Genomic DNA, 26,993 nt, shown 5'->3' on the forward strand with positions numbered 1-26,993 from the left:
GGCTGCCGTTTTTTAATCTTTATCAACAAGTGCTGCAAGTCTTCCCTTTCAGCAACCAAGGTGTTCAGCAAGAATTCCCATCTTTGCAATATTATTGATGACATTACTATCTACTTTATTGAATGCCTTTGCATAGTCAATGTCACACAAGTAAACATCTTTCTGCTATTCTTGGCTTCCAGTTAAAATCCATCTGACATTAGCAATGATGTACTTTGTACAACATTGAGATGCAGTAGATTGCTTAACATGGTCCTTCTAGCCATAGTCCTTTTTGTGATGTGTTGTCGATTCCAGCCTCTTTGCCTGTGGCTATAATTCCATTTTCAAGGGTGTTCTCTGGTACATGATTGTGGTGGGATGTATTCTGAGTCTCCACCTTACTCGAGCATGTGAACCAAGTCACTATCCTTTGTGTCCTTGGGAATGTGCTTGGCTGAAAGACAAAAAGCACATCTCCAAAGAAGAGAGCTATCTCCGAAGCAGGAAAAGAGTGGATTCCTGTAACCATGAAGAAAAGCCGAGCAAACAGTGGATTCATTGGAGATTTCTGTCAGAAGTGGCAAAGGGCAAGACCAGAAGCACCAGCGGTTCGGGCATGGAAGAGAGCAAGGGATGCAGGTTGAGACTACACACCGAGGTAAGAAGGCCACAACAAAGCAGAGAAGCAGTGCTGCGATATGACACTGTGAGGCAAGAAGTGGGTGAGCATCCTGGCCCAGGAAGGCAGAGGTCAAGGGACCACGTGGCTGAACGACCAATGACCAGAGAGAAACTTGGCCGCCAGTTGAGAGAGGGGTTGCTATGAACCAACGGCTGCATCCTGAATGTTTTCTTGTCCTGTCCTGTGGTAGCCTGTTCAAAGCCTCTCTTGATCAGCATTGTCTGTGAGTTCTGTGTGACCGCTGCACGCATGAGCAAACCCAGGAGAAAGCAGCGGGTTGTGGGAGGAATGGTTGTTGTTAGCATAGGGTAAAAGAAAGATGGTGAATGGAGGCATGTCTCCTCTCTGCCTCATGGCAATAGGCCTTGGGAGAAAGAGATGGATTCTTCATCTCCCTTGTTGTGGTAGTTGGATGATTTTGTGTCTGCTGAACACTGCTGGCTAGGTGTGGAGTCAGACCTATCGATCAAGTCACTGCTTGATGATGCACCTCACTGATGGCATAAGCCTTCTGGTACAAGAATGTGGGACACTGGGACTCTTATACTTTGTCTTCCTGCCTGAGAGGACTCTGTATTGATTACTGAGAGCTGCCAGGACCCTGCCATGTTTCCACCTCCTTTCCATCCATGTAACCCTGTGCCACTGGCTTGTGATCTTCTGCTTCCTGGTTCACCATTACACGTCACTAGCATGTGAGTCTAAAGAAGAACTTAAGGACCAGCGTCAGACTTATGGCTTGGACTAAGATGCCTTCTTTATATATAATTACTTCTTGATATAAAGCTCTTTCTTGGAGATAGATGAGAGTCACTGCATTTGTTCCTCTAGACAACGTGGCCCACACACTTGCGTAGCCAAAGGAAGTCAGATGTGGCCTTTGTCCATTTTCTCACATGTGTTCTGCATCTAGCTTGAATTTCTGGTAGTCCTATGTTGATATACTGCTGCTGCAACCATTTTAAGTTTATCTTCACAAAATTTTTACTTGCATGTGATATTATGATACTGTTTGCAGTTCCCACATTCAGTTGCATCACATTTCATTGGATCAGGCAATATCTATCTATCTATCTATCTGGTTGGTTTTCCAGGTAGCTCTCTTCCAAATTTCTTGGCACTGATAAGTAAGTGCTTCCATTGTTGCATCAGCTTTTTGAAACATTTCTATCAGTATTCCACCAACTCCTGGACAACCCCCCAGCTTTTTCTTTCCATACCAGTGCCTTCAGTGCAGCTTGGACTTCTCCCTTCAATGCCACGGGTTTTGATCATATGCTACTAAAACTCTGCTAATCCCCACTTCCAGGAAATTTCCCTCATTTTCATCTCCTTGATTTTACTAACTCATTTTACTCTCCTACCTTTGGGGGCACTCTTTTCTCCTTTATTTTCTCTTATAAAATTCAAATTTTTCTTTCTCTTTCACCTGTTATTTTATTTCTGTGGTCCTATTGTTGGACTGTCACCAGTTTTTTCTGCTCTTTCCCATGATCTTTATTTTAACTTTCAACTTTACTTATTAATTAAATAGTCTAAACCTTCAGCCCCATCCTAGCTTCTCTCCTGATGGCTAGACACCCACTTCCCAAGACCTGCTCCACATGCCTGTCTGGATGTCCCACTGCTGTCCTTGTTGGGTGCAGTTGAGTCACTCGCATCACTGCTTCCCTATCTAACCGAGTCAAACATTGTCCAGTTCTGTACCATCCCCCCAACCACTGCTATGTTTGAGCCCACTGGTACAGCCATTGTGTCAGTCGATATCACTGGGGGTCTTCCTCTTTTTCAGTGACCCTTTACTCTACTAAGCATGATATCCTTTACCAGGAGCTGGAATCTCCCGATAACAAGTCCAAAGTAGGTGCCTCTTGGTCAATATACTAACTCGGAAATTCAAAATCCTAAGACAGACAAGCTCAGTAGCAAGAAGAAATTATTTTCCTTTCTATAAAGCATTTTGCTATATTTTTAACATTTTACTTTTCTCAGAAACAGAAACATTAAGTGATAATTTACTTTACCATTAGCTCCTTCCTCAGGTCTTCATTCTCATACTGACTTAACTGATTAAAAACATCCACAATCAAGTGACTCCTTCTGACTTTTAGATTAAATGTGGGCGCCACAGGTGGTTGAGAGTCATCTGGAAACCCCATGATTCTACCCTGGAAAAGCAGAGTGTCATATTTCATCTGGCCACTGGACTTTATTTAACATGGAATAAAATTTCTGTATAACAAACAATGGATTTCGTGTTTTCCTTAAAAATAAGTGGAATAAGTGAGTTCAATGTATCAATGAACATCAAAAACATTTATGACAAGGGATTTATAGATACTATTGGAGAGAAGCTATGCATTCAGTATTCACCCTCAGCTCTCACGCAGGGCATATCTTTTATAAATATTCATTATGGCACCATCACAGAGCACCAACCCTTACCTGAGTCCTAATATTAATGAACCTGAAAACCACATTAGCTTAGCATTCACATTTTAAAAATCTTCTGCTACCTGTATTCCTTCTTTTTTTGGACCTCCTGAGATATTGGTGCTAGTCCCAATCTAGTCCAAGTATACTATGCCCCTCTGAGTACTATTCTGAAGACTACAGACTACCCAAATCTGGTAAAAGCCCAACAACTCAGTCAGTTGCAGAAGCTCCACCTTTGTTACCGAGGCTCTGCTAAAAGGTTGAAAAAAAAGTATTGATACAAAATCGTAGAAACGTGAATTAAACAAAAAGGTCAAAATGTAATGCTATAGTTTCTCAACTTCTCTTCCCGCTGGGCCCCTACACTTCCGAAAGCCGTGTTTCTATCCCCATTCTGCACTCTTGGATTGACGGTGTATCCAAAGGGCAGTTTTGCCTTCTTTAAGGGGCTCAAATCATGTTCCTTTCCAATGTCCCCTGAGTTTGAGGAACAAAAGGAAGACTGAAGGGTCAGTATAAGGGCTTCAGGTAGATGGAGTAAGGTTTCCCTGAGAATTCTGATCACATCAGTCAGTGTTACACTCTATAAATGAGCAGGTAGAGTGTCCCGTTGGGGAGAAAGCCCTTGGTGCAACTTCCCTGGCCTTTTGTTCCCCAAGGCCCTTTCCAATTCTCTTAATGACCTCTGCAGCCCCTGTGGCTGCTCTGTTTCCTTTGAAGAGACCTAGCAATAGTACCCTTTTGGGTTATCAAAAACAGTTACTATAACCTTCTGAGCTGAACTTTCTGCCTGGAATTTAATTGGCGTATACGATCCCATCGGAAGTCACTTTCATTTGGATCTCTCTTGCAGGCACTTCAATGAGTCAGAGCCAACTGAGAGAATTGGTCTAAAGTCAGCCACAGATGCAGAGAAATGTTTAACAAATGTAGTTTGGAATAAATGTATGCACGTATGAACTGAAATTGCAGTAGCAATACTTTTTGACATACTCTTATAGGCTTCAAGACCAATCCAACTCAAATTACTTGAGCAACTCATATTGCTCTTCTTTTTGCATTACAGCAAAGGTTCCCAAACTTGTTTGGCCTACCACACCCTGTTCAGAAAAAAATTATTCAGCATACCCCCTGGCAATTAGAAATGTCATCCTGTATCTCATAATCCAGAATAAAGTGTCGATATATGTTTTTGAAGTCCTTGAATCATTCTATCACCACTCTCCCACACCCTTGAAGTGGCACCGTCCATGTTGGGAAACAATGCTTTAGAATATAAGCTCCTTAAATTCTATCTGTGGCCATTTGTCTCACCAATGGCTAGCTAGCTTCATCATCACCGAAATCTCATATTTATCTTAAGATACTTAGCATGTGGATTATGTCACTTCAGGCCAAAAAAGAAATAAGCATACATACCTCTATGATTTTAAAATTTAAGTAAGCTTGTAATAGTTTAATTTTTGACAGCATATTAAAGACAAATGGAAAGTGACTGAAGTTGAGAAAATTTTCAATGTCTAACGGCGTTTCCTGAAAATGCAAATAAAAATAATTTTGATAAATTGAAAGACAGAAATATTATCCCTTACCTCCACAGCCTTACATTCCTGAGACGTTTCAATCTCATCACCTCAAGTCAATGCAATTCAATTGCTCTACAACCATATTTAGATATATAGAATTTTAAGGAACTGCATATCATAGTTATCAATGAAAGGTAATCTCTTCAATAACTATTGAATTTGGGAATTCATTTTACACTTGGAGCACTTTTGAAAAGCCTCTGATCTTCCACGACCTGCATTTTCACAGTATGAGTGAGCTTTAATGTATTTGGCATAATGGGGTGATGCAATGCATAAACTATTGGGCCCATATATGATTTGTGTTGGGTACGGGCAGACAGGGTAGAATTGGGAGAATTATTATCTTTAGAGAAAAGGGGAAAACTACAGGCCAGTTGCTATAAGGGCAGCAGAAACCTTTAGCAAAATAAATGCAAAGAGAACCCACATCTCAAGTACCCTCCTAAAAGTTGTCTCTCTATATTGGCAGCCCTTGGCTGCTCTGTGCTCACATGAACAGCACCACCAGGAGCCGAGGGCTACACTTCCATCTGTGTGATCCCAGCACTACCAGTCCCCTTCTAATTGAAGCATGGATAGACTGCTAGGCATTTGCTTTCGCTTTTGTCCATTTATCATGTTCACATGGTTGACTCTGTGAGCTGTTTGCCTAGTTGACACGTCATGCCCCAGATAGCAATTGTCCTTTCTGTTAGTACTCCAGCTTTACAATTACAGAGGTCTTGAGAACTCTGTCTTGCTTTTGCTATAATCCCTAAGATTTTTATTATACACTTTTGCAGAATGAGAGGTGGTTCAGAAACTTATATAGGAAGTTGGGACAGAAATACTCATATTAATGCATCAAGTAGCTATTAGTTTACCCCTTTAAACAACATATAATAATTACCCAGATGTTTTCAGACTTGGTTATTTTCAAGGCCTGGGAGTAAAAATTGAGCAGGTCTGAGAGTTCATTTATGTGGAAAGCATTTTCAGACAGTTGACAGGTAGACTGGTTTACCTTGAATAGAATAAAATAAATAAATATGACCTATGAGAAAATTTTATGTTTTTCTTATGGATTAATTAGATTATCAGAATGAACAGAAAATTAAACATTCTTCTTCATGACCAGATAAAGTTATATCCCATTCCTAAATGGCCCAAGACCCAGATTTTCAAGAACATAAAGAACACCTAAGGGGAGGAATGCCAAGATGGAGTCCAGGTACAATCACCTGCCCAGTGCTCCTGCTGTTTGGAAAATTAGGAGGTAAGGAGGCCAATAGTGGGAGACAGGGTGCCAGAAATAGAGTTCAAGTGTACTACGGTAAGTGAGTCAGATCTGCCCCTATGATTTTTGCCCACAGAGAGATTCAAGGACTCACTGGAATGCTCTAAGTTCACTGCATCTTCCAGAGGGCTCCACTAATCCCTCACCAGGTCAAGCGGAATGATGAGCGCCATCTCGTCCTGAGACCAAGATCCGAGACCCACAGCATGCAGTAGTTTCCCCAGACTTCTGTCTAAAGGTGGTCATACCTTGGGTTCATGGAGAGCATCTGAGAACTAGCCACAAGGGTTCACACCAGAGGTCTCCTCTCTGTAACCCTTCTCACTCCTGAATTCTCAGGCTTTGCATCTCTTCTCCCCAGCCAGGAACAGAGCGACTGCATTGGCCATTTCTTTCCCACCTCTGCTCAGCTCCCTGCCTGCCAGTGTGGGTGAGAACAGATAATTAGATACTAATTTGCTGGAATTGGAGGGCACCTAGGACATATACTCTTGGTAGAGAGTAGATCCACAGAGCACAGCCTGTGGAGCTGTGTAGGAGAGAGCTGGAGCAATTCAGATCCAGTGAGCCCCAAACCCACTCAGCTAATCTGGTCCTCCTTCCTTGGGGACAGCATGGCACAGTACTGATTACCAGGGCACCCTACAAACCCATCACTTAAACAGAAAACCCCCGCAAAACTTTAAAATACTTTTAATCAGAGGCTGTTCCTTTGTGCAACTTTGAATGTAAGCCACCAGAAACCAGGTCAATTAATATAGTTTTAACATAACAAAATAGGAAGATAGCAAATCCCCCAAGCATGGAGCATAGCCTCATAACAAAACAGGAAAAGCTAACAGGAGCTGAAAGCTGAACCCCAGGTCAAAAACTGGTTCCAACAGTTTGGAGCCTGATGAAGAGTCTCTGAAAGACTGTTAATAGTTGCCAGAACAAGTTTGTCTCCACCATGCAGCCCCAGGCCTCACTGAGCGCCCACCAGGGCACCCCTGGGCCCTCGGCTACACCATCAGACCAGCAACTTAGTCTGCGGACAGCTTGTGGCCTCAATCAGCCCCACCCCCTTCCCCCAGGCTTCCCTATGATGCTCTGCACCAAACTGCAGAGGCTTCTTGACCGATTGGCCTACACAGTACCAGACCCTTGGCCTACAACTGACTGGCCAGCATCCTCTGAGAGGACCATCCAACCCACACTCCAAAACACAGAATAGGTTAGGGTGAGAGGGAAATCCCGGAAAGATAAATCCATAGTTTGACCCCCTCACACACCCACCCCCAGGACAGTTGAATACAGGCATCCCCAAAAACCTTTCCTCTAAACTTCCCAAAGAGAGAGCCCAGGGCTTTTAAACTTCGGGGAAAACAGTGCCGACCTCCTCCAAAACACTATATACACAGAAAACTGACCTGACCCTAACTATGTTAATAGAAGAAGCAGACATTGATCTGCCACAGAAAGAAATCTTCAGAATGCTGCTTGGAGTCATACAGGATATCAGGAAAGCAATGCAGAAAAAGTATGAAACAATAGAAAGATAAAGGCCATGCCCTATGAGAAATACAAGAGTTAAGGGACAAGGTAACAAAAACAAATAAAAAAATCCAGACATCATCAAAAGGCGAGAAGAAGCAGAAAACAATACCAGTGACCTCAAGGATAACCAGACAGACATCAACAAATGGGAAGGATTGTCAAGCAAGATAAGCTGACGAAAACAGAAGAAAAATGTCTGATGATATGAAGAGGAACTACATTAGCATAATTGGACTACCGGAACAAGGTACACAGTAGAAGTCAACAGCAAAAAAAGTGAGGGAATTCTTAGAGGAAATTTTTCCAATTTAATAAATTAAAATCAGGCAACCGTTCAGGAGGCCAAAAGGACACCAGCTACACTGGATCTCAAGAATATTTTGCCAAGGCATATAATAGTTAAACTGTCCAACTTTGAGGAAAAAGAAAAAAAATCATAAGAGCTGCTAGGGAAAAGTAACCCAGTCACCTATAAAGGCACCCAAATAGGAATATGCTCAGACCTATCAGCGAACTCCATGAAGAAGAGGAGCGAGTGGAGTAACATATTCCGAAAGTTGAAAGAAAATAATGTAAACTCAAGAGCACTCTACCCAGCCAAATCACTTATCAAGACAGATGGAGAAGTAAGAGTCTTCTGGGATAAGGTAGAGCTCAAAGAATACATTAAAGTAAACACAGCTCTCTAAAAAAAAAAACTCTTACACAGTATGGGAAGAAGAACAATACTCACCAAGCACATATAAGAGACTGTGACATAGAACAACTCCACCCAGAGGTCAACACATTGAAAACAGTGCCCAAGATAATATTGGCTCAATGATGAAAAGAAGACAAGAATGAACCCCAAACACACATTCATAATACACTGATAAGAAGGGAGGTTGGAAAAACTCAACAAAAAAGGTGTGAGCTGACATCACAGAGCCCACAGATAATAACTCTGAATATCAATGGACTGAACTCTCCGATTAAAAGACAAAGACTAGTGGACTGGCTTAGAAAACACAGCCCATTGCTCTGCTGCCTACCCGAGATGCATATCAAGCTTGCAGACAAAAATAGGCTGAGAATCAAACACTGGAGAAAAAAATACCAAGCACATGGCACCCCATAAAAAGCAGGGGTTGAAATCCTATTCTCTGGGGGGGGGGGGAAATCTCGAGGTGAAAGAAACAACGGGAGATAAGGAGGGGCACTATATATGATGCTCAAGGGAAACGTAGACCAAGAACCAATGAGCATAATAAATATAAATGCATCCAAAGGGAGACCAACAGAATTCATCAAACGTTCCAAAAGATGAAAAAAGAAATCACAGGCTCCAAAATCATAGTAGGTGACTTTAATACACCTCTATCCAAGAAAGACAGATCACAGGGAAAGAACCTAAACAAGGAAGCTAAAAAACTAAACTCTTCAATTAGGCCCCTTGACCTGATAGACATTTTCAGAGCTCTTCACCCAAACGTAAAACAACAACAACAACAAAAAATCACATTTATTTCAACCCCACATGGCACATATTCAAAGACACACCACATACTAGGGGCACTAGTAGAGCCTATGTAAATTGAAGCACACAGAAATCACTCAGATTTCCCCCTCAGACTACCCTCGTGAGTTTGATCATGCGCGATACAGCCAAAAAGAATTACTGATTGCCTAATGGAGGTTGAACATGACAGTGGGACAGGAGGAAAGTAAACTGAAATACAAGAAAGAACTAGGGGGCAAAAGACATTTATAGAGGTATAAATATAGGCATGTGTATATGTAAATATATTAATATATAACGATAAGGGATATAGGTCTATGTACATATATTTATATGTTAAGTATCAAGGTAGCAGATGGATCATGGGCCTCTCTACTCAAGTACTCCCTCAAAACAAAAACACTTTGTTCTAATAACCTGGCATTTTGTGGTGCTCACCTTCCTGACACAATCACTGAAAACAAAATGGGTGCATAAGCTAATGTAGTGAAAAAAGCTAATGGTGTCCGGTTATTAGACAATATAGTGTCTTGGCTCTTAAAGCCTTGACATAAAACAAGTGATCATCTAGCAAGGAAGCAACAAAGCTCACATGGAAGAAGCACACCAACCTGTGTGATCATGAGGTGGAGGCAGGATCAGGTATCAGGCATTATAAGACCCCAAACAAATAATCATATTGATATGAATGAAGGGGGATCAGAGTGGAGAACCAAAGCCCATCTGTAGAAAATTGGACAGTCCCTCAAAGAAGGGTCACAAGGGTCGCACAAGCCAGCCAAGTTGCCGTATAGCACCGAAGAAACATATAACATTCCTCTAGTTCTTTGATGCTACCTCCACCCCTACCCCTACACCCCACTATCCTGTACCCAGTTCTACCTTACAAATCTGGCTAGACGGGAGCATATACACTAGTACAGATAAGAGCTTTCAACACACAGGACGCAGGACAGATAAACTCCTCAGGAACAATAATGAAGGTAGTCATACCATGAGGGTAGGGGGAAGGTGGGGAGTGAAGGGGTTATTTTCCTGAACCAATCACAACGATCAACTTATGACATCCACCCCCACCTCAGTGGGATGAACAACAGAAACATGGGTAAAGGGAGACAGCAGACAGTAAGACATGAAAATAAAAATAATTTATTAACTATAAAGGGTTCATGATCTATGATGCTCACTCTCCCGACACAATGGCTGGAGCCAAAGTGGGTGAAAAAGTAAATGTGGTGAAGAAAGCTGATGGTGCCCGGCTATCAAAAGAGATAGTGACTGGGGTCTTAAAGGCTTGAAGACAAACAAGTGGCCATCTAGCTCAGAAGCAACAAAGTCCACATGGAAGAACACACCAGCCTGTATGATCGAGTGGTCCCAAAGGGATCAGTTACCAGGTATCAAAGAACAAAAAATCATATCATTGACTGCACACCTCCATGATAGGATCGCTGAAGACAAATGGGTGCATAAGCAAATGTGGTGAAGAAAGCTGATGGTGCCCAGCTATCAAAAGAGATAGTGTCTGGGGTCTTAAAGGCTTGAAGGTGAACAAGCGGCCATCTAGCTCAGAAGCAAAAAAGCCCACATGGAATAAGCACACCAGCCAGTGCGATCACGAGGTGCTAAGGTACCAGGTATAAGGCATCATGCAAAAAAAAAAAAAAGATATAAGTGTGTGTATGTATGTGTATATGTGTGTATATGTATATGCATATATATATACCATATTAAATGAAGGGGGAAGTGCAGAGTGGAGACCCAAGGCCCAAGTGTCGGCTAATGGAGACCCCCTCATAGAGGGGTTTAGGAGAGGAGATGGGTTAATTAGGGTGCGAGGTAGTACCGATGAAGAACACAGCTTTCCCCCAGATCCTGGATGCTTCCTCCCCCCAACTACCATGATCCGAATTCTACCTTGCAAGACTGGATAGGGCAGAGGCTGTACACTGGTACATATGAGGGCTGGAGGTACAGGGAATCCAGGGTGGATGATACCTTCAGGACCAACCAAGGGTGTGAGGGACGATGCTGGGAGAGTGGAGGGTGAGTGGGTTGGAAAGGGGGAACTGATTACAAGGATCCATATGTGACCTCTTCCCTGGGAGAGGGACAGCAGAGAAGCGGGGAAGGGAGACTCCGGATAGGGCAAGATATAACAAAATAACGATGTATAAATTACCAAGGGCACATGAGGGAGGGGGGAAAGAGGAGGGAGGGGGAAAAAAGAGAGGACCTGATGCAAGGGGCTTAAGTGGAGAGCAAATGCCTTGAGAATGATTGGGGCAGGGAATGTATGGATGTGCTTTATACAATTGATGTATGTATATGTATGGATTGTGATAAGAGTTGTATGAGTCCTTAATAAAATACAAAAAAAGAAAAGAGGAGAAAAAATGATTAGGGCAAAGACTGTACAGATGTGCTTTATACAATTGATGTATGTATATGTATGAACTGTGATAAGAATTGTATGAGCCCCAATAAATTGTTTATAAAAAAGAAAGCAAATCAAGAATAGAGAATGATATGAAAAGGTGAACAATTATAAATTAAGAGTGAGAATAAATTAGTTTTAAATATTCAATATTAAAAATAAATAAATAAAGAATAAAGGGTTCATGAGGGTGGGTAGATCATTATGGGGAGGTGAAAAAAGAGAAGCTGATATCAAAGGCTTAAGTAAAAGAAAATGTTTTGAAAAGGATGGTGGCAACATATGTACAAATGTGCTTTATACAACTTATTTATGGATTGTTATAAGAGTTGTGCTCCCAATAAAATGATTTACTTAAAAAAACAAAAACCTAGGATTTAACTGTATAATTTTTTCAATTGGAAGAAAAATTTCAGGGAATTTTTAATCCAAAGAATGAAAACAGTACAAAATGAATCAAAATTACTTTAGGGTCCAATGACTTTGAAGTGGCTTAACCTCTTCAAAGTTTCACAATATGCAATTTATAGATGATCTTTTCCTACCAAATCATGGGAGACTTTCCAGCCCTACATCTCACAAGTATGTGGAACTTAAATAACACACGCCTAAATAATCAATGGGTAAAAGAAGAAATCACGATGGAAAACAGAAAGTACTTCAGAAGGAATGAAAACAGACACAATATACCCAAACCTTTGGGATTCAGTTAAAGCAAAGCTTAGAAGGACATTTATAATTCTGGATGCATATGTAGTTGTTAATTACTTATTGTTCATGGTTTGTTCTGTGAACTAGGGTATTTTTTTAATTGAACACCATGTGACTACCATAGGAAAACCTTATGCTCCCACTGCTGACATTTCTAGAGCTGCTGGTGGAGGCTGGTGTAAAAAAGTGGGCAGTGAAGAGTCTGAGACGGCAAAGGAAGGAGTGGAACAGGAGCAAGTGCGTGATGACATAGTGGAGGCTGCCCACTTGAGCAGAAGTAACCTGGGGCCCGAAGCACTTGCCCTCTGACTGCTCTCCAGACAAAGCTAAGAGCCTTTGCCCAGAATCTTGCCCTCTGACTCGCCTACTTGAATCTACTTGTGGAGCAGTGCTGCCAAAGTCTGGGTTTTGGGGTCTTTAGTAAGGGTAAAATAATAATAGAAGAATTACTTTCCATGAAAAGACACACCAAACAAACCCATGTGGGATCATAGAAATATTTCTGGTAGGACTTTGTCTCTGAAAAGACATCACTAAGCAAACCTGTATTAAGAGAGAGAATAAATTACAAGTCTATAACCTAACCTTCCACTTAGGACACTAGAAAAAGAAGATAAAACATATCCAAATTAAAAAAAAAAAGCTTATAGTAGTAATTAATGAAATAGGGAACAGGAAAATCACAAAGAAAAAAAATCAATGAACCCAAAAGTTGTTTATTTGAAAAGATGAATAATATTGACATGCCTTTAGCTAGGTTAAAGACAGAAAACTTAAATTACTAAATCAGAAATCAAAATGAGGACATTTCTACTGGGGCTACACAAATAAGAATCATTACAATGGAGTTTCGTATTTTGATACATATTTTTTATAAATAGCTCTCTCCCCTTGGGATATATTTTTGGAAAAATGATATGCAATTATTTTTTTACAGAATACGTTTCAAAAAGTTGACATATCAGTACTCATAACAAGAGACAAGAAGGGGCACTTTATAATCCTCAAGGTTACAGTAGACCAAGAAACAGTAAGTATAATAAATATATGCACACCCAAAATGAGACCCGCTAAATTTATAAATCAAATACTTCAAAAGATGAAAAAAGAAATCCCAGGTTCAACAATTATAGTAGGTGTCTTTAATATACCACTCTCTGAAAAAATCACAAAGAAACTCAACAAGGAGGCTACAGATCTAAACAGCACAATTGGACGACTTGACTAGATACATATTTTCAGAGCTTTCCACCCAAATGCAAAAAATTCTTTTCAATCCAACATGGCACATCCTCAAAGACAGGCTACATGCTGGGACATAGTTCAAACCTTCGTAAATTCAAGCATGGAGAGATTATAGAGATATCTCTCTCCGACCACTCTGCCATAAGGCTGGAAATCAACAAAAGGACGATGAAGAAAACAAGGGAAAACAATTGGAGGATGAATAACTCTCTATTGAAAAAGAATTGGGTATTGGTCCATATCAGAGATTAAATCAGGAAGTTTCTAGAAACCAATGAGAATGGAAATACCACATACCAAAACCTTTGGGAGACATCGAAGGCATTTATCAGAGAAAGGCTGATATCAATACATGCACATGTGAGAGATTTGTGGTTGATATGCTGGCACAAAATTTACACCAATTAGAGCAGAGTCAACAGAGAAATCCTACTATAGCAAAAATAAATAAATAATAAAATCAGAGCTGAGATACAGGTGAGGGAAAACAAGAAAGCTATGGGAAAATGAATGCAGCTAAAAGTTGGTTCTTTGAAAGGATTGACAGAATTAATAGACCGCTGGCAAACCTAACTAAAGAAAGGAAGGAACAAATTTCAATAGCAAGGATGAGGGAGGAAACAGGGACATCACAATGGAACCTAATGAAATCCAAAGGATAATTACACAGTACTATGAAGGCCCGTACTCTAGAAAATTCAACAACTTGGAAGAGATGGGCAAATACTTGGAACAACAATTCCTCCCTACACTATCCCAGATGGATGTAAAGAATCTCAACAGACCCATAGGAAAAAAAGAAATAGACAAGGTTATTAAGGGATAACCAACAAAAAAGAAAATCCCCTGGGCCAGATGGTTTCCCAGGAGAATTCTACCAAGCATTCAGGGAAGTACTGACACCAATCCCACACAAACTCTTCCAGAACACAGAAAGAGATGGAAAACTCCCAAACTCTTTCTATGAAGCTAGTATAATTGTGATGCCTAAGGCAGGCGAGGATACCACAAGAATTGAGAGCTACAGACCAATATCCCTAAAGAACATCAATTTAAAAATCCTTAACAAAATACTGACCAATAGAATAGAAAAGCATATAAAAAAATAATTCACCCTGACCAAGTGGGATTCAGAAAACTTTGACCACAATATGTTGCCATGTCTTTCTCTGTGTTCTCTAAGCTTCTTGAATGGTTATTTTCTGATTATTTATATTCTGCAATTTTACTTGCTGTAGGGTTTCTATTGTTTCCTCCATTTTTGAAAGTATCTGAATATCATTTTAAAATTTTTAATTTTTTCCTCGTTCCAGAATATTCATCTGAATCTGTGTATTTTTTGTATTCCTGGTTTTCTGGGCATGTATTTGTACTGTGATTGACTGCTGCAATTGACTGTGGTGTGTATGTGTACTGTGTTGACTGCATTGTGGTACAGCTGTTGGTGTTGGGTGGGCTGTTGAGTCATGTGGGTTAGTTGGCTCTGTCAGGTGGTCCTGGAATGGAATAAGAGAAAGTGTCGAAAGGAATGAGAAGGGAGAAAGAAGAGGCAAGAGAAAAAAAGGAGAGGAAGAGAAAGAGAGAAAAAAAGTAAAGGTCATTTGAAGAAAATATGAGATAGAAAACAACACAGGGAATTTTTGAAAGAGAAAGCATAGGCATGAGCTACTAGTTAAAGGGCCAAAAAAGAAAAAAAAAAGTGGAGTATAAAAGGTCACTTAGATGGACTGTTTCCATGTTCTAAGAGCTTTGTCGTTGTAGTCAGCAAGAGCTGGGCAAGCAGTTGTGAATGTATCTTGGTGCCAGGTGTGGACCTGAGGTGGATACAGACTGGCCTCTGGGCCTTGTGTTGCGGAGTCTCCTTGCTGACACCGTGGGGGTTGGTGCTTGGTGCTAGTGTTTGGCTGTGGTGTGGGTGTAGGGCTGCTTTGCCAGAACCTGGCTGCTGACGCCGGAGGTTCACTCTGGAGCTTGGTCACAGGTGCTGTTGGGGGCTTGAGCCGAGGCCAGGTTGAGTGCTGCAGAGGTTTTTCCCTAGCCCGTTTGCTGGTGCTGAGTGGGCCATGGTTTCCATAAAAATGTTGAATCTCAGAAGCCCAAAGAGGCAGTCTATTCTGTCCTATTGGATCGCGATAAGTTAGAACGGACTTGATGGAAATGGGTTTTTTTTTTTTAACCCAGAAATTCCACTACTTGGTATATACTCAGTGGACCCGAAAGTAGGAATGAAAACATGTGGAGACTGCAGCATTATTCACAACAGTTCACAGGTAGAAAAATTCCAGATCTTCATCAATAGGTTAGTAGATTTTAAAAGATATGTAAGATGCATAAAGCAGAAAATGGAAATGAAATTCTGATACATGTTACTATGTATGGGCAAACCTAAAAACATTATGCTGAGTGAAATAAGTCACATACAAAAGCACAATCATCATATGATTCCACACACATAAAATATGTAGACTCTTCAACTGCACAAACCCAAGTTTATTAGCAGATTTCTGAGGGTTAGGAGAGGAGGTAATGGGATTTACTGATGAAAGGGTACCAATGTCCTGTTTAGGGTGATGTAAAACTTCTGTAAATGAGTAGTAGAAACACCTTTTCAAGAATTATGTCCTATTCCTGAGGCAGGGCCCCCCTGCTAACATGTCCAAAGAACATGAGATGAAATCTAGCTTTCAAGGAGTATGCTGAATGCATGTCTTAATAAATTTGTTTACTCTTCTGGCAATCCATGGCATATTCTATATTCTTCACCAACACTGTAATTCAAAGGCACCAATTTTTCTTGGCTTATCCTTATTCATTGTTTAGCTTTCGCAGGCACAGAAAGCAAATGAATAAACACCGGTTATCTTTGCTTTTTAACATTTTATAGAAATATTTTGCAGCAGGCTAGCCCAATGGAACACTCAGTTTGATTTTTTCACTGCTGCTTTCATTCAGGAGTACTGGTTGGGGGATCCAAATAAACTAAAATCCTTGACATCTTCAGTCTCTTCCCATTTACCACAAAGCTGTGTAGTAGTCAAGTTGTGCACATTTTCGTTTTCTTTATAATGAAGTATGATCCATATTGAAGGCTGCAACCTTTGAACTTCATCAGTGAGGTGCTCAAAGTTCTCTCACTTTCTGGAAGCAAAGTTGCTTCACCTGCATTATCTCAGGTTGTTACGTGTCTGTCTTCCTACAGTCAGGATGCTACAGTCTGCTGCATATAGTCCAGTTTCTTGGAGCATTTGCTCAGCGGACTGACTGAATAAGGATGGTGAAAGGTTAAGCTCTGAAAGACACCTTTCCAAATTTTAATCCAGCTTCTGTTCTGTTTGATCTGTATACTAGTCAAGTGACCCATCCTGCGGGTCATCAACAGTGTGGGTACCTGAAAGAGGGACTGGGAATGAAGATAGGCAAGAGACACCGAAAATGGAGACAAGACAGGAGTCTGATCAAGTCTCGTTTATTGAGCTGAGAGCAGAGGCTTAAATAGCCAGCGAAAGGTGGGCACCATTACGTCATATGGAAATAAGGTATAGCTGGGGTAGCCAATAGTCACGCACATGCCAAATGGTGGGCAATTGCGCTGAAACAGGTCCGCATGCTAATGAGGCATACCGGGCGCCTGGTGGAAGTGCCGACAGGTGTGTGTTGTCCAATGAGCATAGCGGCTGCTAGCAATTGAGCACCAATCCTAGCAAAGGTCAAGTAACTAATGACCGCAGGGGAAACAAGGGCAGGAAGACCACTAGGCACAATTTATATGACAGAAAACCGAGAGTAAATACATGAAGGTTGTATATGGCTTTTGATCCAGGGCTGAGGGACATGCAGTTCCCTACAGTCAAGTTGTGCATATTACTCTATTGGTCTATGTACAGGTTCTGCAGGAGCATAATTAAGTTTTCAGGCATTCCCATTCTTTGAAATATTATCTATAGTTTGCTATGATCCAAACCATAGAGTACCTTTACATAGTTAATAGAACACAGGTAAACATCTTACTGGTATACCTTCTGTTTTTAAGATTCATCTGACATCAGCAATGACATCCTTTGCCTTATGTTCTCTTTTGAATCCAGCTTGTATTTCTGGCAGTTCCTTGTGAACACACTGCTTCAAGTCTCTTAAAATTACCTTCAGCAAAACTTTACTTGCATGTGATATTAATGGTAATATTTGATAATTTCTGCATTCTGTTGGATCCTTTTTCTTTGAATTAGGCACAGATATTAATCTATTTACTGTTGCTTGCCCAAGTAGCTGTCTTGCAAATTCCCAAATTAGTATAGATGAGTGGTCCTGCCCAGTGTTGTATACATGTTAAACCATTTCAACTGGTTAATATGTTTAAGCTGTTGGGCCTTGATTTCTGCAAATATCATCAGTGCAGGTGGACTTCTTTCAATACCGTCAGTTCTTGCTCATATGCTACCTCTTGCAATAGTTTAACATCGACAGATCAACTTTTCTTGGAACAGTAACTGTATTCCTTCCATCTTCTGTTGATACTTCTTGTATCATTAAATATTTTGCCTATATTGTTAGGTGCCAGAGAGTCAGTTCAGATTCAGTTTCCCCAAATACAACAAAATGAAACACCACCCTGTCCAGAGCCATCCTCACAATTGCTCCTAGGTTTGAGTTCATTTTTGCAGCAACTTTGTCGATCCATCTTCTACAGGCCTTGCTCTTTTTCTTTACTGCTCTGCGTTAGCAAGCATGATGTCTTTCGCTGGGGACTAGTTCCTTCTGACAACCTGTCCAAAATATGTAAGATGAATTCTTGTCATCCTGGCCTCTAAAGGGCACTCTGCCCTTCCTTCATTCAGGACATATTTGTTTATTCTTTTGGCAACCCATGGTGATTTCCGTATTCTTTGTCAGCACCATAATTCAAACATATTGATTTCTCTTTGTACTGATTTCTCTCTGGTCTTATAGAGTCTATGTTCAATGTTCACAGGCTTTTGAGACAATTGCAAATACCATGGCTTGGTTCAGTCCTCAAAATAATGTTCTCACTTCTCAATACTATACAGAGGTCTTGTGTAGTAGATTTACCCCATGCACTGCGTCCTTTGATCTCTTGACTGTTGCTTCCATAGCATTGATTGTGGACACAAGCAAGATGAAACCCTTGACAACTTCAGTTTTTTTTTCCATTTATCACGTTGTTACCTATTGGTCCCGTTGTGAGGATTTGGGATTTCTTTACATTTAGTTGTAATCCATATTAACTGCAGCAATTCTTGATTTTTATCAGCAAATCTTCCAAATCCTCTTCACATTCAGCACACAAGCTTTTGTCATCTGCACATCGTAGGGTGCTCATAAGCCCTTCTCCAATCCTGTGTTTTTCATGTAATCCAGATTCTTTGATTATTTGCTCAGCATACAGATTGGGTAAGTATGGCAAGAGTATTCAATGTGGATGCACACCATTCCTGATTTTAAATCATTCAGTATTTCCTTGCTCTGTTCACACAACTGCCTCTTATCGATGTATAAGTTTTGAATGAACATGATGAACTGTTCCGGAGTTCCCATCCTTCTCCAGCTTAGCCACGGTTGGCTTGTTGCGCAGAGTTGAATGCCTTCGTGTGGTCATTAAAGCACACGTAGACATCATTCTGATATTGTCTGCTTTCAACCAAGATCCATCAGACATCAGCAACGTTATCCCTTCTTCCCTGTCCCCTTCTGAACCAGCCTGAATGTCTGGCATCTCCCTGTCAATGTACTGCTGCAACCATTGTTGAATGATCTTTAGTTCAATTTGACTTGCATAGGATATCAACGATATTGTTCTATAGGTTGAGCATTCTGTTGGGAATGGGCTCAAATATGGATCTTCCAGTCAGTAGGCCAAGTACTAGCTTTCCAAATTTCCTGGAATAAATGCTTCCAATGCTTCATCAGGACCCCAGATTCAGGAAGGGCTCTTTCCAAGCTTCTATTTTTCAGTCCAGAAAGATGTTAAAAATCCGCAGTTCTAAATTAAAATCGAGCCTTTCCTTAGCTTATTTGCTAAGATGGGTGGATACAGTATATATTACTTTTTTAACTTTTAAAAATATTAGACATACAAAAAGGATTCAAAAATTTTGTGAAAAAATTGAATAGAAAGAAAGTGGAATTTTTCCTTCAACTTTCTGATGACCCTTCATAAAAACATATGGTTCTCCATTTGTTTTCTTACTCTGAGTTGTAGTTATAATACTCATATCCGGGAAAAGCCAGTTTCTCCTGAGTTTTTGGAAGTAAGGTTTTATTGGACAATAGCCACACCGTTAATTTACAAATTGCCTATGTTTACTTTCAAGCTACAAAAGCAGTGTTAGATGATTAGTAAGAAACATGTAAATGACCCACTTAAAAATAAACAAAAGTCAAGGACAGACATTTCACAGAAAAAGAACCAACAAATACGAAAAGATGGTTGATTGTATTAGAACCAAGGAAATATGATGGGAACCATTATGTGGTACTATTTCACACCTAAATTAGTTTCAAAATGTTAAGATAAGATATAGATAATGCTCATCAAGTCCTAGAGGGAATTTAAATTTGTGGACTTTAGAGACCTTTGCCATCACCAGTGATGAAGACACACACATCCTTCAACCTACCAAGTGCATTAAAAACCAACTCTTGGTACATGAACACCAAGAAATATGTACAGTGTACAGACCAAAGTGGAGGCTAGGTGGAGGAACAAGAGCTTCACATTGTGATGTTTTTGTTTAATAAAGATTTTTTTATTTGTAGCAATGATTTTTGACTCACCTGCAAACATCAGCAGAAGACTGCACACTATGCACTACCATACAAAAATAAAACTGAATAACATGCTGCTTTAAGCATTAATATGGGTAAAATGATAAAACAATATGTGACTGTAAGATGCATGTATTACATTAATATAAAGTTCAATAAATACTATATGACACAACATATTATCTATTGAAACATATACACAGTCTTAAAACAGAAAGATTACCCCAACTTCCTAGATCATGGCAAAGTTTTGGAGGGATGGATTCACAGGCATTGCTAACGTATTAGAAATGTCTGCTTTTAAAAGCATCAATGACACTGATGCTTATTACTATTCTTTAAGCCATACATATTCTATATACACTTTATAAAATGCATGATATTTTGAAAAAACATAACATCTTTAAATGGCCATTTAAACTTGGAATGTTTAATGTGAACCTACTTAAGATTCAGGCCAATTAAAACAGGGTGTTTTTACTATAGACTAAAGATATCTAAGTTTCTAAATGAGGCCTTACCCTGTGCAGCTTTTTCAATACTTCTAGGAGAGCTTGAATATGAGTTGGATCAATATCAGTTTTCTCCCAAGAAACCACTTGTGATACAATGGCTTTTTTCAGCATCTGAACCAGTTTGTCAAAATTGGATTTTTCCCAAGATGCCCAATAAGTCTCTGAAGGATACAAAGAAGGTAAATATAATTGTTAGAGAATATCTACAAACAAAGTGTAGGTTCTCTTACATTCTTGATACAAAATGGTTAATACTTTCTAAAACTGATGACAAAGTATTTAAAAAATACAAGGGTAAGTAAAAAAATCGATTGCTCCAGAATCATAGATACTTTTATTAAACAAAAATGTCAGCATGTAAAGCTATTGTTTCTCAATTACCCTCCACCTGTCTATGCACTTTGAACGTGGTGTTCCCCTCTCTCCAACCCTTCTCAGAAGAGTCCTGTTCTCTCTGAGTTATGCAATTCAAAGACTAGAGACTTGGCAATCCGTCAGGGATACAGACATGCTCCTTTTCGGTGCTTTGAGTTTGGGGACGACAAAGACGTCTGAAAGGAAAGAAGAGGGTTGAAGGGTCCTTAGGGTAACGTTTCTCACTGAAATGCTCACAGAGCAGCCTTTGCTACCTCACAGCTCGCTCATTGCTCTGATGGAAGGAAACGCCTTGGCATAACTGTCCTGGCTTTTCCTCAACTGTGCACTTTCCATTTTCTCTTTAAAAGTTTCATAATAAACCTCTGTCATGAGTCCTTGAAGCAAATCGTTTGTATTAACCTTTGGCATTCCCCAAACAACTGTCTGAACTGTCCCTTGCTGCCTTGAATTGAACTGGCTCAGCAGATGCTGTCAGAAGTCACTGTTTGGATTGGAGTTTTTGTGGAGGGAGGCACCTGAACACAACAAAGATGTCTAAACATGTTTTGTTTGGAACAACCCATCTGTCTAAGTATAAATAAAAAGCCTACAAGCAACATTTTCTGATTTACCTTTGAATATCATCATCACCAAACCATATTTGTAATAAATTCTTCAGTGAATATAATTATAATTAAATGATAAGGATGTAAATATTCTGAGGAAAAAATGTTAACAGTTAAAAACCCACAAACAGCTTTAATTAATTTGGGAAGAAAACACAATGAGGAAATCAATCCTATTCTTCAGGGAAATCAGATAATATACTGTATTAAAAATTAGATTAAGAATTGTTTGTGAATGCACAGCTTCTTGTGTGTGGCCTGGTTCAAATGTTTCGTTTGAAAAGTCTCTTAGCATTAAAAAAATAACTTTAAAACAGCTGTTCATCACTTAACAAAGTTTTCTATACTAGATAAAACATAAGAATGGACTACGAATGTGGGAAGAAAGCCTAGATCTAAGTAAGCCTCCGTGACTTAACTTTCAGTGTATTGCGAGTACAGTAATCGGAAGAAAGAGACAGATCTGGAATCTACTACTAGACAATGAATCTAAATTCTTTAAAATATAAAGTATAAGAAGCGTTTTGAGGCAAATGGGGAAATGTGAGGATAGCCTGGGTATTAGGTAATGTAAAAGAATTACTGATAATTTTTGTTGGTAGTAATGATGTCCCGGTAAGGTGCGAGTCCATATCCTTAAGAGATGCATGTGTAAGTATGAAGAGTGAAATCTTCAACTTACTTTCAAATAATTCATAACAAAAAATGCAGCCTATGCATAGATAAAGCAAATATGCAAACATGTTACTAATTGAATCTAAGGCACAGAGTGTATCCTGGGACTCTTCTCCCAAATTCTCTTTGTGTTTGAAACATTTCATAATGAAAAGATGGGAACAAAAGATTCCATGGCCAAACCATTCCACAAATTCTAAAAAAATATCAATTTATTGATGCAATATCTTTTGACTATGCTAAGAATGTAAACATGATAGCAGTGAGTGGAGTTGAAGTCTATGGAGTAGAAATATGAATACACTTATAATTATTTAAGTAGGCTTTGCGATACATTTCATTATAAAGCAAAGTATTCCTTGAAATGTGAACAATCTTACCCAGGACCCCTAAAGATTGGTCCCTCATTTTACAAACAGCCTCTGCAAATGGAACCACCAGGCTCTCCCAGTTGTAAGAATCCTGCATCACAAAATATTCTTGGAGCAGGAGGAAAACTTCTAATGCTTCTTGGTGTGAAGAATGCACTGGAAGATTTCTGGACAGATTATCCATGAGACAGGTGGTTATCTGTGGTTACAAAGGGCAGGAGAAAGGCACTTCAGACACAGCAGATAGTCACTGGGTCAATTACTACAATGAGACAAGGGGCAGACCAGAATTTCATTCCTTCATGACACTGAAATAATAATTAAGTTATGCTGAAACTCAGGTTTAAAAACCCCACTTCAAGTTTCAATATAAAAAAAACTTACTGCCACTGAGTGAGTTGATTTAAATGCTGGGTTAGCAGTTGCTAATGTCAAGGTTGGTGATTCAAATAAACCCATCAGTAATGATACCGGAGAAAGATGTTGTGGTTAAGTGCCATTGAGTTGGTTGTGACCCATGGTGGCCCTATGTACAACAGAACAAAGCACTGCACGGTCCTGCATCATCCGATTATTCCTATGCTGGGGCCGACTGTTGCAGCCACTGTGTCGATTTATTTCCTTGAGGACCCTCTTCTTTTCCACTGTGACCCTATGATGGCCTCCAGGGACGAGAGAAAGTTACCAACCCAACTCCCTGCCATCGAGTCCATTCTGACTCACATCAGCCCTACAGGACAGAGTAGAAGACTGGAGAAGGACAGACTCATAAAAACGGACAGCCTCAGAAATCCACAGGAACAGTTGCATTCTGTGAGTATGTCATCTAACCTGCCCTCTTAAAATGCACGAGTCAGTGTCTGGGTTTAGTTAGCTAGGACTGTTTTTAACAGAAACACACAGCGGATGACTTTAATGGACAAAAAATGGATTTTCGCTTTTTAGGAGGCTAGATGGCTAAATTCCGGGAGCTGGCTCTAAGAAAAGATGTTCTGTGTGTTGGCGCTGAGAGATTCTGTATCTTCAGCTTCTGTTGACTGGTTTCTTGGAGATCTCCATGCGGCCTGGTATCTCTTGCACCATTCGCTTTGCTTCTTTTATATCTTGTAAGAGAGTGAATCAAGAAACACCTTATACTAAATTTGCCTTATTAAGATAACAACGGACAACGCATTCCAACATGGGATTACAACCATAGACATAGACATTAGAATTTATAAGTCATATCTTTAGACGTGTGGTGGTGCTGTGGGTACATATTAGGTTGCTAACCACAAGACCAGCTGTTTAAACCCCATCAGTTGCTTCATGCATAAAAGATGAGGCTTTCTACTCCCATAAAGAGGTATGGTCTGGGAAACCCACAGGGGGCACTTCTACCTTGTCCTACAGAGTCGCTGTGAGTTGGAATTGACTGGATGGAAGTGAGAGTTTTTACTTTTATTTTGGGGGCACCCATTGTAATCTATAACAGGTTGTGGTTGTTGTCCGGTGCCTCCTTGTCAGTTGTGACTCAGCGCAACACTATACACAACAGAATGAAGTCCTGTTCCATCTGCACAATTGCTGCTAGACTTGAGCCCACTGTTGAGCCAATCAATAAAGTAGAGGGTCTTTATCTTTCTCCCTGACCCTCAACTTAACTAAGCATGACGCCCTTCCCCAGGGACTAGTTCCTCCTGATAACAGGTTCTGAGCATCTGAAAGCAAGTGGTTCCATCCTCCTTTCTGAAGTGCACTTCCTCAGAGACAGATTCATTTGCTCTTCAGGCATTCTCTGGTACTTTCGAGATTCTTCAAGTCCAACCTAATTCAATCGAGTACTTTCTGGTCCTCTTTTTTCACTGTACAGCCTTCCCATCCATATGAAGCCACTGAAAATGCCATGACTCGGGTCGGGTTCACCTTGGTCCCCACAGTGACATTCTTGCTGTTCATCACAGCAGCGGTCCTTGCAGCAGATCTGTCCAATGCAATATACACTGTTTAATTTCCTGACTGCTGCTTCCATCGACACCCACGGTGGATCCATGTAAAATGAAATCCTTGACAACTTCACTCATGTCTCCATTGACAACGGTGATTATTGGTCCAGTTGTTAACTTGTTTTCCTTACATTGAGGTATAATCCACATCAAAGGCTGTATAAATTCTGTGATCTTCATTAGCAAGTGTTTCAAGTCCTCTTCCCTTTCAGTAAGCAAGATTGTGTCGTCTGCATATCAAAGGTTTTTAATAAGCCTTCTCCAGGTCTGGTGTTGCAAAGGATATCGTGTTCTTCTTTATGTGGCCTAGTTTCTTTTCTTTATTATTATTTTTTAATCACTTTATTGGGGGTTCACATCCATCCATACATTCATTGTGTCCAGCACACTTGTACATTTGTTGCCATCATCATTTTCTTTTTTCTTTAATGGTTTAACCTAGTTTTTTTGTTGGTGGTACACCTTTGATAAATAATGTTATTCATGTTAAATGCCTACAACATATTTATTATTATTATAAATGCCTATTATTATTTTATAAATCATTTCATTAGGGGCTCATACCACTTATTTTTTTAATTTAAATCATTTTATTGGGGTTCATACAACTCTTATCACAATCCATACATACATCAATTGTGTAAAGCACACTTATACATTCGTTGCCCTCATCATTCTCAAAATTTGCCTTCTGCTTGGGTTCCTGGAATCAGCTCATTTTCCTTTTTTTCCTCCTCCTCCCTACCCACTCCCCCCTCCCTCATGAACCCTTAATAATTTATAAATCGTTTTATCTTATCACACACTGCCCGGCGTCTCCCTTCACCCACTTTCCTGTTGCCCATCCCCCAGAGAGGAGGTTATATGTTGATTCCCTGAGATCGGTTCCCCTTTCTACCACCCTTTCCCTCCGGGTATCGCCACTCTCACCCTTGGTCCTGAGGGGTTCATCGGTCCTAGATTCCCTTTGTTTCCAGATCCCATCTGTACCGCTGTGCATCCTCGGGTATAACCAGGTTTGCAAGGTAGAATTGGGATCATGATAGTTGGGGGAGGAAGCGTTAAAGAACTAGAGGAAGGTTGTGAGTTTCATTATTGCTACACTGAACCCTGAATGACTCATCTCCTCCCCACTAACCCTCTGAAAGGGATGTTCAGCTGTGTACAGATGGGCACTGGGTCCCCATCATACGCTCCCCTCAATCACGATGATATGATTCTTCCCCACCCCCGCCTTTGGTGCTTGAAACCTGGTCCCCTCGACCCTTCATGATCACACATTCGTGTGCTGCTTCCATGTGGGCTTTGTTGCTTCTGGGCTAGATGGTGTGGCCTAGCTTCTTGTATGATCTGCTTAACATACAGATGGAATAAGTATGGTGAAAAGATACACCCCAAGTGCACAACTTTCCTAATTGTAAACCAGTGTTTTCCAAAGTGAGAGATATAGCCCCCTGAGGGGTGCTGGAGCAATCCAGGGTTGCTGTAAAAGCAGATACCTACCCTTTATCTTGGTTTATGGGCTATAGTTCAAAAGTTTTGAATGATCAGGTGGGCACTGAATAATTTCTTTTCTGAAAAGGGGACAGTTGGCTAAGTAAGTTTGGGAACGTTTTGTTTGTACTATTTAAAACCCTTCATTATCTCCTTGTCCTGTTCGAATGCCTGGGGAACCATATGCAGATTCCACATGAATTCAAGTTCAGGGCAACTCCCATTCCTCATCTTGTTATCTACAGCTTGCCATGATCCACACAGTCAAATACCGTTGTATGATAGACAAAACACAAGTAAACATCCTTCTCGGGCGTTTTCAGTTATGATCTTGGGTGCCAGCAATAATATCCCTCACTGAATTTCTGGCAGCACTCTGTTGATGTTCTGCGATGATTATTTTAAAATCACCTCCAGCAAAGGTTTACTTGCATGTGCTATTAGTGATCATAATAGTGCCTGATAATGAGTTTGCTCGCTATTCTGTTGAGTCACCTTTCTTTGGAACGGGCACCGATATGAATCTCTTCCAGGTGGTTGGCAAGAGAGCTGTCATCCAAATTTCCCAGCACGGCGTCGGCTTACTGAAACATTTCGATTGGTATCCTGTCAATTTCTGGAGCCTGTTTTTGCCAATAGCTTCCGTGTATCTTTAACTTCTTCCCCCACTACCTTAGTTCTTGGTCAACCATTTTGAAATGGTCGAGAGTCAGCGAATTCTTTGTTTACTCACGCGTGTTCCTTGTAACCTTCTTTTGAAGATTATGTTTCCTGTATCTTCAATATTTTGTCCAT

At 40.3% G+C, this 26,993-nt stretch overlaps 1 protein-coding gene across 1 annotated transcript in view; it reads right to left on the reverse strand.

Moving 5' to 3' along the window:
* The window catches only part of HERC5 (HECT and RLD domain containing E3 ubiquitin protein ligase 5), a 69,201-nt gene that overhangs the window by 17,910 nt on the left and 24,298 nt on the right, over positions 1-26,993 (reverse strand). Inside the window, exons 12-16 of the mRNA XM_075544027.1 lie at positions 22,729-22,918; positions 20,697-20,851; positions 5,579-5,692; positions 4,520-4,633; positions 2,689-2,832 (exon numbers count right to left, since the gene is read on the reverse strand). Coding sequence (XP_075400142.1) covers positions 2,689-2,832; positions 4,520-4,633; positions 5,579-5,692; positions 20,697-20,851; positions 22,729-22,918 — 717 coding nt within the window. The remainder of the gene's footprint in view (positions 1-2,688; positions 2,833-4,519; positions 4,634-5,578; positions 5,693-20,696; positions 20,852-22,728; positions 22,919-26,993) is intronic.

The sequence above is a fragment of the Tenrec ecaudatus genome, chromosome 3 (assembly GCF_050624435.1).
Source record: "Tenrec ecaudatus isolate mTenEca1 chromosome 3, mTenEca1.hap1, whole genome shotgun sequence".
In the NCBI taxonomy this organism is placed as follows: domain Eukaryota; kingdom Metazoa; phylum Chordata; class Mammalia; order Afrosoricida; family Tenrecidae; genus Tenrec; species Tenrec ecaudatus.